At 26.0% G+C, this 17,781-nt stretch overlaps 1 protein-coding gene and 1 long non-coding RNA gene across 2 annotated transcripts in view; both read right to left on the reverse strand.

Annotated features, from left to right (window-relative positions):
• Positions 1–408: 408 nt before the first annotated feature.
• On the reverse strand, positions 409–8,585 carry LOC111634710. The gene is made up of 2 exons (XR_002758266.1): positions 8,442–8,585; positions 409–2,097 (listed from the first exon to the last, which is right to left on the reverse strand). It is a non-coding gene; the product is annotated as an uncharacterized LOC111634710 (long non-coding RNA).
• A 990-nt stretch (positions 8,586–9,575) lies between these two features.
• LOC111634709 (CD109 antigen-like) overlaps positions 9,576–17,781 on the reverse strand; it is an 85,204-nt gene continuing 76,998 nt past the window's right edge. The window contains exons 30-34 of the mRNA XM_023379543.1: positions 13,850–14,079; positions 13,606–13,767; positions 13,325–13,518; positions 10,591–10,762; positions 9,576–9,704 (exon numbers count right to left, since the gene is read on the reverse strand). Coding sequence (XP_023235311.1) covers positions 9,591–9,704; positions 10,591–10,762; positions 13,325–13,518; positions 13,606–13,767; positions 13,850–14,079 — 872 coding nt within the window. The 3' untranslated portion in view covers positions 9,576–9,590. The remainder of the gene's footprint in view (positions 9,705–10,590; positions 10,763–13,324; positions 13,519–13,605; positions 13,768–13,849; positions 14,080–17,781) is intronic.

A 17,781-nucleotide genomic window follows, 5' to 3' on the forward strand; every position in this document is an offset into this window, starting at 1 on the left:
CATCTATCCAGCCATCTAGTAAATTCATTTTACCAACCAGCTTGAAATTATTATAATGATTATTCTATGTGTACAGATTTCAAATTTATTCTCAATTTATTTATTACTATTTTACTCTTAATAAAACAATTTTCAAAAATTGCTTAACATAAGCACTGTATAGAAATTTACAATTTGTTTATTGAAATAATCTCACAAAATATGTTTTATATTAAAACTTTTATTTAATTCAAATAGTATCAATAACAGCATCAAAATATATTTCGACAATCTATATTGGAAAATATAATACATTTATTTTTCATGCATTACACTATTGTTTTTATTCAACTATAAATATAAACAAAAATACATTTAAATTTAAATGAAAATGAGATTCTATTAATATTGTATCATGAAATGACATTTTTNAATAAAACTTGTACCACAATCTATACAATAAATTGAAAAATATTTGAAATTAAATTGTTCCCATAAATATATTGCAGCTATTTATTTTCAATTGTCATTCTGACAATAATTTTGATAAAATATTTAATTGCATTTAAAAAAAATTTTTTTAAATAATAGTCTCTCAGAGACAATTTTTAGCATTTCACCATTGACAAAAGTATTTAATACTTTCATCTAAATTCTTTCATTTTGTTTAAATTGATTATTCTATTAAATATATATATTTTTTAATTATATAAATTACAAATATAGTCATTTGACTTTATTGTTAATACTTTGTTTACTTCAATTTGTAAACTATAAATAAATGTTTCACATATATATTTTGATACTTAGCTAATCTAAAATTAATCCCGTGCATTTGCAAAATAAACTTATGCAATTATATTTTTTGCATAACAAATAATATATTTTATTTAATGTAAAAATTCAATACAAGAAATAAAAAAGTAATAAAAACTATATTGTCAATTTCCTGAATGTAAAACTAATATTTACAAAATATAAATAATTTTATATATCAGATAACAATTTAAATTGCTACCTTAATTTTTTTTTGCAGTTAATATTTACTAAAGTAGATTTTATTAAAATGCTCTAGAAGATATGAAGGCAGCCGTAATAAATTCCAGCAAGTGTTTAATAAAAATTGAAGAATTTTTTAGCCTCTTAATAGGTCTGCTTCAGAAGTTTAAGATTTATGACCCAAAGCAGGCCTATTAATGAAGCCAAAAACGTGTGTCAATTTTCGTTAAATGCTTGCTAGAATTTCTTACAATTGTCTGCTGCCTTCTAGAAATATATTTTCCAGTTTTTGAGTAAATTGTTTAGTTATTAAAATGATCAGAGAAATTTTTAAAATGTTTTGATTTATATTTTGAAAAATTATTTTAAAATATTTAATTAATCACACAGTAAACAAAGTATTAAATACAAAATATTTTTCATAAATGTAAAAAAAATATTACAAAAACTATTTAAAGAATGCACAATTATATGAATGTATTATCACAACTAGTGGCACATTTCCCAAATATGACTTCATATGACAAAAATTGTTCTGTAACTAAGTGCTTAAAGAAATAATATAAAAAATACATTTTGTTTCAAAACGTTTTGTATAAAACTATAATTAATATATTATTACAAGTACACTATTATGCAAAAAAATGAAAAAAAAAATGGAATGAGATACACCATGATTATATTACAATGATATTCTGAAATTATATATAACTTGGTTAAGCATAAAATTAAAAATGGCAGATTATTTTTATTGCATGTATCTTTTACCTGAGTAAAGGATGATATATGATTTTGTTATTAAAAAATGTTCTTATTTGCACAATTTAAAATGTCATATTATTTGTTCATGCACAACCTTTCATCTTGGTCCATTTGATTTATTTATTTATTGGACAATTTGATTAGTAAAATGTAAAATAATTTTCCAATTTACTCCAATTACTTATCTGAAACGATAATATAAAACTATAAGGCATAAAATAGTTAAGAAAATATTACAAGTAAATGTTGATGTGCTACTAAAGATGGAACAGTAGGGACATTGGTAAGAACCACAGACTTGGCATATGTTAAGTACAAATAAGCTGTACACATCCATCATAGTTTCATTAAATCGCTCTAGAAAAATAAATTACAAAATAATAATTAAATAATATACCAAATTATTTCAAAAAATCATTTATAAATATACCTTTTGAATTCTAATAAAAATTTTATCTTTTTATAATATATAAAGGTATAAATATATTTAAAATGTTATATTTTATATTTATATACAAATTAGATTTTTTAATGCTTATTGTCATATGCACTACATTATCAAAAGTATTTGGAAAGTAAACAGACTTTGCACTATTAATTTTCTGAGACAGCCTTAATGCTAATGAGTGTTTGAAATAAAAGGTCAGTATCTCAGGGAGCATTAACAGTACTGTGCACATCAAGGTGCCATAGAATGTAAACTTACACTTACAGACTTCATTGGATGAACATTGGATACTAGCTGTCATTGATGCCATTCAGTACATACATGATATTACATGTCATCTGAACATGCTGAAATCTATTATAACTGACATTACTTAAAAATGAAAGACTGATGGCACCTGTACTATGAAACTATAGATCAGAAGGCTTTTAAAATTCAGATTGAGAAAGAAAAGCTTTGTTACAACAGATAAATATTCACACACTAAGTTTCATTTGATAATATAGTGTATATGCAACAGTTGATAAATGATATAACATTTAAAAATTATCAATTTAAGTTAAATGTAATTTTATTACAATATATTCATAAACAGATATAGTTTTCTAAATTGCACTTTAAATATTGCTTAAAATGGTTGTTGAATTTTTTCAATAAAATGTAATATTTCATAATATTCATTTGGATCATAGTGTGATAAATGGATACCACATGTATCTGATCACATAAATAATCCAACTATTATGATGTATAAAATCCAACTATTTTGAATAAATAAAAATGTATATATGATATATTTTATCAGGAACATTTTAAAACTAAAATATTTGTTTAGAAAATAATTTACATTATTTCTATTGAAAATTTTTTTACTAACCAAATATCTTACTCAGCTCCTTAAATAATAAATCATCCAACATCTGATGCTGAGTAATGTTTTTGACCTAATAAGATAGGCCATCTTCAGATGCAAGTATTCTCGAATGTATTTAACTTAATATTTAAACATCAGAAGGTTCCAATACTTTTATGTTAAAATCAAAATATTGGATAAAATGACAAATAAATAATAAAATAAAACAAATATACTAAACAAACTAATACAATAATGATGTAAATAATGTACTAAAATAAAAAGTAACATATGTAAAATAAAATAAAATAAAAATGCTACTAAGTATAAGGGCAGGTGCAGGCTAAGAATTTTTTTATTTTAGTTATTTTTTTATGTAGAACTTCCATGTGGAAGCTAGTCCCTCTGCATCCCTGGTGTTAATACAACCGAAATATATAAAAGTAAATTAAAAGATGGTTGTATTATATATTTCGGTTGTATTAACACCAGGGATGCAGAGGGACTAGCTTCCACATGGAAGTTCTACATAAAAAAATAACTAAAATAAAAAATTCTTAGCCTGCACCTGCCCTTATACTTAGTAGCATTTTTATTTTATTTTATTTTACATATGTTACTTTTTANCCTTACACTTAGTGGCATTTTTGTGTATTTATTTTATTTTACATAGGTTACTTTTTATTTTAGTACATTATTTACATCGTTATTGTATTAGTTTGTTTAGTATATTTGTTTTATTTTATTATTTATTTGTCATTTTATCTAGTATTTTGATTTTAACATAAAAGTATTCGAACGTTCTGATGTTTAAATATCAAGTTAAATACATTCGAGAATACTTGCATCTGAAGATGGCCTATCTTATTAGGTCGAAAACGTTAATGTTTCTTTAAATAAATGTTTTTCTCAACATCAGGTATTGGATGATTTATAATTTTTTTTTACTTTTAAAATGTTATATACTGTACATTAGATGCATTAGTGAGCTATTAATGTTTTATTTTTTTTAATCTTCTAAGCAATTCAATTATTCTTTTTGGGCTTAATTATTTTTATTGAATAAATGACTTGCTTAGAATTTTTTGTCAAATAAATTGTATTTGTTATACCATACATGCACAATACTCAACAATATGGAAATCAAAAATTAAAATTTGGGTAACATTTTTATGCCAGTAAAAGTATTTGGTTTTGCCAAGGATAACTAAGATATATTGATATATATGAAATTTATCATTTTATATTAATATAAGTTATTAAAATAGAGGCTGATCATTTGATATTTCTAAAATATTGCAACTTTATAAGAAAACAAAATAATTATAATATAATATAACACACTGTATAATGTTTAATCATTATAATATTCTATTTAAGACTAATTAATCACCTTCAATAAAACATTATTTTGGTTTCTTATCTGACGACAATAAATTCAGATAAAACAAAAAATAGCATGCATTAAAAAAACAACTTACAAAAACTCAGATTGCATTGAATAATTTAAAAAACAGTATAGATAATTCATATACGTGCGACAGTTAGATGTGGGTCATATTAACTTACACTATCTTAAAACTAAAAAAAAATGGAAAAGTAGAAGAAATAAGGAAGGATAAGGAAAGGAATAGAAATACCCGGGATTTTCATAGCAATGTGCTTTTGGGTAGGACACAACTTCAGATCTCCCTCTTATTCGTGATACTTTTTTTGTCATAGACCTTTTGTCTATTTTTGACTTTGTTGTCTTTTTTTTATGATCTCTCGGCAACTCAGAATCTTCGATCGTCTTTCTAAAGTTCCAGAGCACTGCTTTTTTCCTGCCTACCTCTTCAGGATTCTCACCCAGACTAACTCTGTCTCTGTCCATTTGGCCCCAGGGCCTCACTCCCTCTTTTGTTCTACTTACTTTTGTGGAAACAATAATCCTACCCAAGGGCAAAAAGTGTTAGATCTTCTAGAACTTTCTTAGACCTTCTAGAACCTTTTTGTTCTAGAAGGAATTTAGAACAAACAGGAAAGAAGGCTAAGATTAATCCAAATAAAAGAAACAACTATACAATATCATGGCCGACGGCCACACAAATATAGAATGCCAGTCATTGTTTCCTTTGCAAAAAAATGGTCTGTAATCTTTGATACAGAAAGTGCACAAAAAACATTCACTTTGGGTGAATCCTGTTCATGTGCAATGCAAAAATGAATATTTTCAGAGCCTTATATGTGAAAATTATGATGGTTCACTTTGCTATTTAGACCTCATCACTGAAAATGAGTTGGGCATTAAAATCATCTGCCTCCATAGCTTCTTTCACATAAAGAGAGACATTCAGTCATTGTAGCTTATCACTAGGCTTAAGTACTTGCAAGTTATGCAATTTATAGAGCTAGTGGAACTGAGTTGAGCACCACCTGCACACAAGCAAAGAAAATTGCTTCAGGAAAACACGTGCGTCTTTGGGTTGGACACGTACCAAAACATGGTGCTTGTTTTCTTCCTGTGGTAATGAACCACAGCTTTCTGCCATACAAAACTTCAAAAAATAACTGTTGTTTAGTCAGTTGTAGTGTTACCTATATTACTGCACTACAACTGATTAAACAACAGTTATCTGCAGGTACAAAGTTAACCAGTAATGTGCAATAGTATTATTTTAAAAATCTATATTAATATCGATAATACAACATATGTATGTGCAGAATCAATACATTACGTTAAAATGATCTACAGTCACTTCTTGAGTTATGACCACCTCGACTTACAACGAAAAATTTCATTAAAAAATTTTTAAAATGTACCAATTTTTTATAGTTTTTGTCAAATATATATCATATACATCTTGCGATTGATTGCATCATCTTTAGTTTGTTCTGCAGTTAGTTAACCTTCACGTGTGCTGGTGTAAGATAGCTAACTGTTTTGTTGTTAAGTACAGTCACTTCCCAACTTACGACCATTTCGACTTACATCCGAAGTTGTGGAACCGAACCCCTTCATAAGTCGAGAAGTGATTGTATTGACTAATGCAGGCATTGCTTTGACCATAAACTGCTGAATGTATGTATATATTATATATTATTTAAATGTATACTTATAAATAATATATAAATTTATAATTTATCAAATTTCTATTTATGAAAATATATATAGTGTTACATGTAACATACAAAATTCATACAGGATAAATTCATATATTGCAAGAATGCTATTATACCTCAACAACAATCAAATGAACAAAATGTTGAAACAAAAGTAATGAACACGAAGTACTAAACTTTAAAATTATCACATTGAAAAATCACTGGTAAGATCATCATCATCGGAATCTTCTTCACTAGAATGTTTTTATATGATTGATAGCAGATGATGGTTTCCAAGTGTAACATTTTATCATTGTTGCTTTTAAGTAGCTCCTTTGCTAATAACAATGCTTCGCAGGAATCGGTAAGAACTCGATTTTGTAGTTTAGTTTTTATTAAATTTAATTGCAAAAAATATGTTCAACTGCTGCACTTGAACGAGGAAGCAATAAAAACATCTATTAACTGACAAAGTAAAGTAAAAAAAATATAGAAATATAGAATTAAAAATGAATGTTTTGAAAGGTACTAAATTGAAAGGAAAGGTATTAGGATTTCATGAATGGTACTAGGAAAATGGTGTTAGGTATCTTGGTACTGGAACAAGCATAAAGGTACTAGATTAGTACAAAAATACTAGGTCACAACACTGGTACCGACTTTGTATCCCTGATTCTGTTATCCGGCATCACCACTAGAGGCACCTCAATCTAGTTTTGCCGTTCCTTCCACTACTCTACATGGCTTGTAACAACTTTTCCTCAACACATGCCACATAGTAGGCAGAGGAATCTCCAGTTCTCAACCAGTGCAATAGGTCAATTTCTTTGGTCTGTGTATAAAAGTCTCTCTCACTCTTTCAACATTCTCTGCAGATATGCCTAGTTGCACTGGGCTTATTCATTTACAAAGACATCCTATTTCCTTGAATTGCTGATATCACCTGCAAATACTCTGAGTCATTAGTGGACTTGTTTGGTACTTTCTACAAAATTCATGCTAAACAGTGATTAACAACTGATATCATGCACATTTCAGCACACAAAACTTTCTGATTAAATACCATTTTCACTTCTCCAAAGGAATGTCTTAAATGACACACTAGCACCATCTATTGTTCATAATCTAAAACTTAGACATTTGTCCTTTACATTCATGTACAGTAGAGCCTCGATTATCCGACTCAATTGGGGACTGGGGTTGGTCGGATAATTGAAAAGTCGGATAACCGAAAAGTATGAAAAAATCCATTATTAGTGTAGTCTATTATTATATCCCATCTAATTAGTATATTAGTATATTAGTTTATCGCTATTAACCTACTTCGCGTTGAATTTTCATCAATGTTAAGCCTAACAAAAATTTTTTAAAATAATAATCGTCGCTATTGTATCGTTAAAAATTAGAAAATTAAGCCTCGTTTAAATACTGGCTCCCTATCATGGTCGATCTAGTGTTGCCAGCTAAAACACGTAAAAATAATATTAAAGTAGCCAAGACATAGCCAAATATTGTAGCGCCACATCACTAGCGGACATTTGAAATTTGCGGACTAGGACGGTCGGTTAACCATGGTGGCGGTTAATCGGGGGTCGGATAATCGAGGCTCTACTGTATTACTTATCATTGTGTTATTAATTTTTAATTTTTTAAAATATACAAATTCAAAATCAGGTGATTCTTTCTGAACGACCAGAGCTGTACCAGAAGCCCATGCCAGAATATTTAAGTCTAAAAACTCAAGTTATGTAATTTTAAGTGTACAAGGTTAGTAAGAAGAAAACTGTAATGAACTGAAAACATCAAATCAGAAGAAAGATAAAGGACCTCCCAGCCCTTCTTTGTAGTATCTAGTCCAGAGCCTATGATTGCTCTCCATTGTCCTGCATACACATGACCTAATTGTGTAGTTAAAAATATTTTTGATTCATTAAAACTTTTATTGAAATAAAGAGTTAGTTGTTACGATATCTGATATTTTTATAATTGATAAAAATCAAATTTTATCAGGAAAATCTGTCAATTCCCTTGATAAAATTAACAATCATTTAGAATAAGATGTTAAAAATACAGCTAGATTTTCCTCCCTCTCCAATTATAAGTTATTTGTTTCTGTATGTGATAATTTGATATTTTAAATGAAAATTAATTGGAAAATTTAATTTCAACTTTTAATTTCCTTTGGTATCATCAAGTATTGTACTTTAATAAATATTTATTACATTTTTCATTATATTCCATAGAGATTATTTTATTTAATTATTATTCACTTTATTTAAAGTTTAAAAATAAAATTTAGAGTTTATAATTATTTACCTGGAGCATAATAGTCATAAACTTTAGCTGATATAAAACGAGTCATATTGGCCACTGGATACCAGCGTTGTACAGTAAATGAAAGACATATGGGATTTGAATCCAGCTATAAAAATAAATTTAAGATTCAAAATATATCTCCAAATATAATTGTGTATAATATTAATCATAATAAAGATTTATAAAATTATTGATTGTTCTTAATAGAAAAAAAATATTATTCTTATTAGGGAAAATTAAATTTCTTTTTTCATTAAATTTCAATTGTTTAGAAACATTTCCATTAAATATTTACTATTTTTAAATATAAAGTATCTAATATCGGATGACTTCGTATACTCGTAATAGAAAATTCACTTCTAATATTTAAAAAAGTTTTCCAAATAGTAGAAGTGAATTTTTGCTGTTTTTTATATGCTGTTTTATGTAATATTTTTATATTACTGTTATTCATATTTGAATGCTTGCTGAAACTGTTCTGATGTAAGAACGAAAACGTTTCTATTAAAATATTTGCTTCAGTATCCTGATACTGAAGCAGATATTTTATGAGAATAAGCACTTAATTCTCATTGTCAAGATGCTAAGTTCTCATTCAGGTTTCATTTTTATTTTATTCACCTAAAAAGTCTTTTCTAGAGTTTATATCTTTATTATCTTAGTGTTTTCAGGTTTAAATGACCTATATTCGAAGACATTAATAATCAATAACTATAAAAACCATATCTCAGAATATGTCAGAAAATAACATATATATTTACAATATACCTTCTAACACAAAGAACTGTTTTTCTCTCCTTTTAAACATGTTAAATGATAGTGTAGTGATCCTTGTAGTATAATTTTACTCTTATAACTATAGAAGTTGAGTTCAGCTAACANCAATCATTTAGAATAAGATGTTAAAAATACAGCTAGATTTTCCTCCCTCTCCAATTATAAGTTATTTGTTTCTGTATGTGATAATTTGATATTTTAAATGAAAATTAATTGGAAAATTTAATTTCAACTTTTAATTTCCTTTGGTATCATCAAGTATTGTACTTTAATAAATATTTATTACATTTTTCATTATATTCCATAGAGATTATTTTATTTAATTATTATTCACTTTATTTAAAGTTTAAAAATAAAATTTAGAGTTTATAATTATTTACCTGGAGCATAATAGTCATAAACTTTAGCTGATATAAAACGAGTCATATTGGCCACTGGATACCAGCGTTGTACAGTAAATGAAAGACATATGGGATTTGAATCCAGCTATAAAAATAAATTTAAGATTCAAAATATATCTCCAAATATAATTGTGTATAATATTAATCATAATAAAGATTTATAAAATTATTGATTGTTCTTAATAGAAAAAAAATATTATTCTTATTAGGGAAAATTAAATTTCTTTTTTTCATTAAATTTCAATTGTTTAGAAACATTTCCATTAAATATTTACTATTTTTAAATATAAAGTATCTAATATCGGATGACTTCGTATACTCGTAATAGAAAATTCACTTCTAATATTTAAAAAAGTTTTCCAAATAGTAGAAGTGAATTTTTGCTGTTTTTTATATGCTGTTTTATGTAATATTTTTATATTACTGTTATTCATATTTGAATGCTTGCTGAAACTGTTCTGATGTAAGAACGAAAACGTTTCTAATAAAATATTTGCTTCAGTATCCTGATACTGAAGCAGATATTTTATGAGAATAAGCACTTAATTCTCATTGTCAAGATGCTAAGTTCTCATTCAGGTTTCATTTTTATTTTATTCACCTAAAAAGTCTTTTCTAGAGTTTATATCTTTATTATCTTAGTGTTTTCAGGTTTAAATGACCTATATTCGAAGACATTAATAATCAATAACTATAAAAACCATATCTCAGAATATGTCAGAAAATAACATATATATTTACAATATACCTTCTAACACAAAGAACTGTTTTTCTCTCCTTTTAAACATGTTAAATGATAGTGTAGTGATCCTTGTAGTATAATTTTACTCTTATAACTATAGAAGTTGAGTTCAGCTAACATTTTAGTTTAATATAAATATAGAATAATTCTAATTATTACCTGATAAACTATGCTTTGAAAACCTTAAAACTTTAAAATTTATAAACAAAATAAATATTCTTAAACTTACATAATTAAAATAAAAGGCAACTTTAGTTTCCATGAATCGAGCTTCCTTTAAGTTTCTTACTCTGTGGGATTTGACATATTTATCCAAAGTCTGCTGTTGAATAATATATCCAGTAGGTACTTGAACTTCTAGTACAGTCATTCCACTTATATAACTTTCATTGTTAATCCATCTTTAATTTAATAAATGAAAAATTTCTTAGATAAAGCAGAAATTTAAAAAATATTTTAAACAAAGAAAATTTAATATATAAATATAAATATATAATATCATAAAAATTGATTTAATTAATTTCTTCATATCATTATGAATCATAATCTTATTACCAATATCCAAATACTTTGAACCTCAAGATAATCTAAAATCTAATGATAATGATATTATGATTATTATTATATAAATTTTCTTTATTTTGATCAAGCAAAGATCTAAAAACTTAATTGTTTATATATTACAAGCTGTTATCCACAACTTTGCCTGCACAGATTTTGCAAGCAAACCCCATTTATATTCAGTATTTCAACAACCATAGTAATTGTTATATAATACCTACCCGCTGAGAATCAAACAAACTGTTTTCAATTTGATCAATTTTCTGGAACATTTACAATCATTCTATAATCGAACCAATATGCAATAACAAATTTGAATTTAAAACGGTTCAAACATTTGGTTAAAAAATCGAAATATATAAAAATATTTATAACAATGTCTGAAATGTTATCAATTTAATACACCTAAGTACTCAATGAAAACTAAACGTAATTGAAAACAAAAAATCGCATCTATAGTAGAAGTCGTTCTTCAGGTTAAGCCTTAATCCTCTCCTTCTCACCCCTGCAGGAATAATTTCCAAAAATCCCTTCTTAGTGTGAATTCTCATGGCGTACCATAACTGTATACAAAATTTCACCTCTTCTGTGGTTTGCTCTGGGCGATGATGAATCAATCAGTCAATCAGGACAAGTAATTTTATACATTTAGATAACTGTACCTAATTACAAAATTATGTAATTAGATTAATTCATAATAAGGACACTTATTCCACAAATAATCCAGTTTTTAAATTATTAGTTAGTTAAATATTGGACAAATCATATTATCTAATCATTTATAGTATCATTATTTTGACTGCCAGATAGTGGCATGATTAGAGTAGCAGTCTATCACTCTGGAAACCTGGGATTGAATATCAAAGTCCAGATCAAAGTCCAGGAATTTTTTTTGAAGGTAGTACTTCCGGATATGTTAGACCCTGTCCTCACCACCTGGCTGCCCCATTGTGGGCCTGGTCAAACACACAATGGGTTTGCATAAAAGGCCTTCTTAGTGCCCACAAAGTGGAAAGAACTTTTAAAAATATCATTATTATAAATAATTAATTTCAGACAAAATTTGTAAATTAATAAATATTTTTATGTTTTCAGAAGTACCAATTAAAAATTATTATTTTTAATAAATAAAAATATTAAATTAATAAAAACATCATATTATATTGAAAGTATAAAAATTTAAACAAAATTATTTTTCAATAATATAGTCAAATATCATTATAAACATTAAAATAAACAAATACAATGTTCAAATTATAAAATGACACATGTTGCTGTTCAAATATCATAATGAAAATATTGACAATTTATTCATGATAATAAATAATTAAATGATTATATTAGAACTTGAAAAATATGGCATCTGTTTGCTCATAATGTATAAGTTTTAGTTGATAGTAAAGAAATGTTTATACGTGTTTTATCTATTTTAATTTAAAACTTGCTAATCTTTAGTAAGTTAGTTTTCAAATTGATACAAAGTAGCTAATTATAGCAACAAATATCAAAAATAAATTTGCTATGTCTTAAATGGAGTGTAATTTTGGTATTGTATATCAATATTTAAAGTATATTAATAGCAATTATTATGTAAATTGTTTAATAAAATTATTAAAATGAATATAACAATGAGTAAAGGTTTCTTCCAATCTTTATCACATCTTTCTTAATTATCCACAATAAAAAAAAATCAAGATTAACAAATCAATTCACTTTATTTGCTTAGGTGAATAAAGTGAATTAATTTTGATAATCTTGGTTTCTGTTTATTGCCTTTTAACAATTATTATTTTTATAATTTCATTCAAATTTTAGATTAATTTTTTAAAATATTATTCTACTTATCTTACATAATTGAATAAGATAAGTAGGATAATAATATTTGTTTCTAATTATCATATCTTTAAATATCACAATCAGAACCAACCAGCAACACTAATCCAGTTATTATTTGTATTTAATAGTTAATATTCTGCTGAAAATTATTAGATAATAATTTTATTGATTAAATTGTGGCCAAATTACTACTTGATATTTTGCATTATTCACATTTTGATCTCTTCAAATATTCTGCATATCTAGTTACAATTTATAAATGCGAAAAAATGCTGTATATATGTGCATAATTCATATTTAAGATATATAAATTGCAAAAATTATTATATATAAAAATTTTAAATATTTAAATATACTGGTGTTTAAAATTAATAAAAATTTTAAATTTTCAAAAATTATACTAACTTCTGACATGAATGGAATGTAATATGAGAATTATTGCGACCATGTGAGTATGGTCGTATATTAAGAGCAAATGCTTNTATTATATATAAAAATTTTAAATATTTAAATATACTGGTGTTTAAAATTAATAAAAATTTTAAATTTTCAAAAATTATACTAACTTCTGACATGAATGGAATGTAATATGAGAATTATTGCGACCATGTGAGTATGGTCGTATATTAAGAGCAAATGCTTTAACTGGTGGCGGTGTTTGTAAATGTTGCCAATCAACATTATACTGAGATGAAAGTTGTACACAGGCTATACCAGAACCTTGAGCTTTAACAATCACTGGACCCCATGCATTTTGTATCTAAAAATTATGGCAATTTGTGGTATTATAAAACTTATGCAAAATATATTTAATTAATAATAAATAATGTAGACTATAAAAGAAAACCTGAAATTTCTGTAATTTGATTAAATTATTCTTGTTAATATGCAATGTTTTGGTAAATCCAGGTGTTGAAGGAACTTCTACTGTCACAGATACATCCATCACATCTCTAATACGTGAATTAATAGCATACTCACTTAATGCTTCAAGAGCCATTATGGTATCCTACATATTATAAATTTATTTAATTTGAAAAATCATTAAATATTATAAAACGTATTTTGTTTCATTCTATTTCAAAACTTACTTGAGTTGAAGCCCATCCACCTTCTGTCAGTCTTTGACTATTGAGCCATTCTACTATTTTTGGTTGAAGAACTCCCTGATGAAGAATGTATGTAAGTAAAGCATAAGCAGTAGTTTCCACATTGGATGCATCATAAGTATTTGGAAGTCTTGGTATTATATATGGTTTATTGTTTTCAATTACTGTTTCTATAGGAGGAACCTTTTCTTTTCCCCAATACACCATTCCATCTAAAAAATTTAAAATATCCAAAACATAAACAAGTCTTAAGAACAACATATAAGTTCATAATTGTCTGGATTGGAATAACATAAATTAAACAACTTAAATTTGTAACATATAACATATAGCAAATATGTACTGGAAGTAGAATAAGTTAAAAAATAAACTACACCAATATAAATCCAGCAAAATTTAATAAAATAATAACGTTTTCAACCGTTTATCTTAAATTTGTAATGCAAATACTTTGGTGTTTTAAGTCTTCCAATTCTAATATTCAAACAGGTGAAGACTTAAGACTGCAATTAATTCAGCTGCTTTTATGTACTATTAAAGTATCATTCTAGTACAAAACGTTTATGCACTTTAAGGTCATTATTGATATAACTCCCTCTTCAGAATGTCTGTGATTTTTATTTATTTATATTTTTTTAACACATTTAAAATTGAATAATCATGATAAATAAAAATTACTATGCTAAAAGAAAAATATCGTACCTAAAATTTGTTAACAACATATTTTAGACAATTTAATTAGAAACAAAAAATTACAAACGTTCTGAAGAGGCAATTATATCAATAGTGATCCTAAAATGCATAAACATTTTGTATCCAGAATGATATTTTAATAGTAAATAAAAACATCTGAACTAATTCCAGTCTTAAGTCTAATTCCAATATTCTGTTTGAATTAGAACCTTTAAAACACCAAAGTACTCACATTACAAATTTAACTTCTTTAATTTAACATGTAAATTGTTACCCAAATATTAAGAATTAAAAAATCAAAAATTACAAAACTGAAAGGCTACCTAGTATCCTGTCATAGGTTGATAAATTTAACAAGTCTATTAACAAAATTCATATTTTAGGAAGATTGTGGGCTTTTGTCTGTTAATAATTTCATTGTTTCTGTTAAAATAATGTATGTACAACTACATTAGAATTCTAAGTTGTGGAATGAAGTTATGCTCTCTAATTATTCAAGTATAATTCCATAGGATTTTTACATTTTGATCATATGGCCATTATGTTAATGATGTTTCAGCTGGGATTTTACCTTTACTAACAGACACATAGTGCTCATTCATTCTCTTGGAGAGGTTTCTTATGGTAGAACCTATGAAGTAGTAACTTTTTTGCTCTTTAAGAAATATACTCTTGCTCTATCTTCTATTAGTATCCTTATCCTTAACATAACAGCTGTATAACTGAAGGCATATGTTTTACCATCAACTGCTATGTGATATTCTTGGATATTGCCAAAACAACTTATGTAGGAAGCACCCAGAAACACTAATGGTGTATCTGGATGCTTCCTACATAAGTTGTTACCAAGGAAATAAGCAAGTTGGTTAGTTTTTCTGGTAAACCATGTTCAGCTGTTAAATTTCTGACATGTAATATTAGGAATATAATTTACTATGTAATGTATGTAATATTATGTAATAATGTACCATATGTTATCAACATACTTAAAAATAACTTTTAGATGTTCCTGATGGCCCTTTAAGCCATGAGACTAACATTTTTAGCACATCCAAAGTGGTGAGTCCATAGGAACTCCAGATTTCTGAATTTAAAAGTTGCCATTCCAATAATAATATAAGTTCAAGAGAAAAAGGTCAAGATGACCCAACATAATCAGATGTATTTATGTTGTAGATCCAACATATTAAATTCCTGTTGAGGGATAGAGGAGCTTCAATATTGATGGAAGGAAAAAGATAACCATAATCACAAACAGTGAAAATATCTTCACTTGTCAAAATCAGGAACTTAAGTACCTAGATGACTTCCACAGTGTTAGTTATTGTATATGATGATCTAATATTGTAAATATAATTATAACTGAACTTTAAATTTTTAAGTATCAATATGTACTTACTTTGATTTGGTGTTTGTTTTTATTTAATACAGGAAAATCAGTCTCTAAATTTAAATATTTAAATTATATATTTGGAATAGCATATGAATAAGATCTTCATTCTTTTGGAAAGAGCTGAAGTTGGTCAAAATAAAGACTGAAAATGTTTTTGAAAGATTTCTAACATTAATTAGCTGTTCTTCTTTTTTAGTTTTGTTTAATATTAATAATGGATAAATTATATAGTATCTGTTACCAACTTTAACAACAATTAATATAATGCTAGCAATTTAAACTATTTTATTCTGAGCAAATAATGATTAAAAAAATTAACATTTAGCATGTAAAGCATAAATTAAGGACTGATAGTACTGTAGAGAAAGAACTTAAAAAAGGCTATTTACCTGAAGATATTGATAATGATAATAATAAGTTAAGTTTGAAGTTATAATGTATTTTAACTTTTACATTTTGGAGTTTAGTAATTTTGACATTAACTGAATGATATATTATCCACGATTACAATAAATAGAGTCTATTGTAATATTCACATTTATTTAATTTATAAATTATATATAATAATGAATTCATATATAAAATATATGAATTCATTTTTAATATATATATAACAAATTTTTGAAGTTTATTTCAAAATACTGCCTATAAATGATCTTTATATAAAATTTTATAAAGTCTAATGTCTATTTTACTACTTACCATATTTACTCACATATAAGACAACCTCGCATATAGGACGAGGTGTAACTTTAAAGATCAAAATAAAGAAAATTTGATTTATTAATACAATTCTAATTTTATTTTGTTTAATCACAAGTAAAATATCAAATGAATGTAAATGCACACATTGCCCCACAAAAATTACTGGCATTTTAAACGTTTGCGGTAAATCAACAGTCCCCTTGTTGTTGTTAGTTAACTAACAACAACAAGAGGTCTATTGATTTACCGCAAACCAACATACTGTCCTCTTTACTTTAAACGTTAAGGAAAAATCTTGTAAAATCGACAACATAATTTGTTCATGTAAAGCTGGACAATTGGGAACCTTTTTTTTGCCAATTTGTAACAGTCAAATTCACTCTCCATCGATTACACTTAAGAGTTTCTCTGAATTCTGATTTCCGAATAATCATGTTTTCATGTGGGAATGGATTAAAATTTATATCATTCCCCTATGTGATTTTGGAATTTCAATCTGGAATTCCATTCAAAGGCTTTGCTTTTCCTATTACTATTCATCTTTATTCTTGACAATATACAAGAAAGATTGAAATGACCCAGATAATATACTTATGTTTTTAAATACAAGAGGGTGAGTATCCGGTAAAAAAATGCGAATATATGATTCACAAAAATTATTTGCAAAAACACAAAGAATCTTTCACTCGTGCATATAGGACAACCTAGGAATTTGAACCTGTGATAAATGAATAAAAACCTCGTCTTATGTGCAAGTAAATACAGTATATTAGTGAATTTTCCAAAAAATAATAGGAAAAAACCCACTAAAATTTTTTATCATTTTAGTTGCTTTATAAATGAAAAATACATGAAAAATAAAAATTTATGTTATGAAAATAGTTGTTGAGATTTCAGAAAATTTATTTTGAAATGAGCTGAATAACAATAATTTTGAGAATTGTGTGTATTTTGCCAACTTGTTTATTATAGTGATACATTGAATAAATCATTGAAAATAAATTTAATACATAGCAAAATTATTTTAATATTAAAATAAGTTTTTCTATATTATAATAAATATTGTACTGTAATTCAACACTAAAAGAAGAAATTATTATATTTTCTATTTCTAGTTTACATG

Source organism: Centruroides sculpturatus, unplaced genomic scaffold (assembly GCF_000671375.1).
Source record: "Centruroides sculpturatus isolate CEXI.00-Female unplaced genomic scaffold, Cexi_2.0 scaffold617, whole genome shotgun sequence".
Classification (NCBI taxonomy): Eukaryota; Metazoa; Arthropoda; class Arachnida; order Scorpiones; family Buthidae; genus Centruroides; species Centruroides sculpturatus.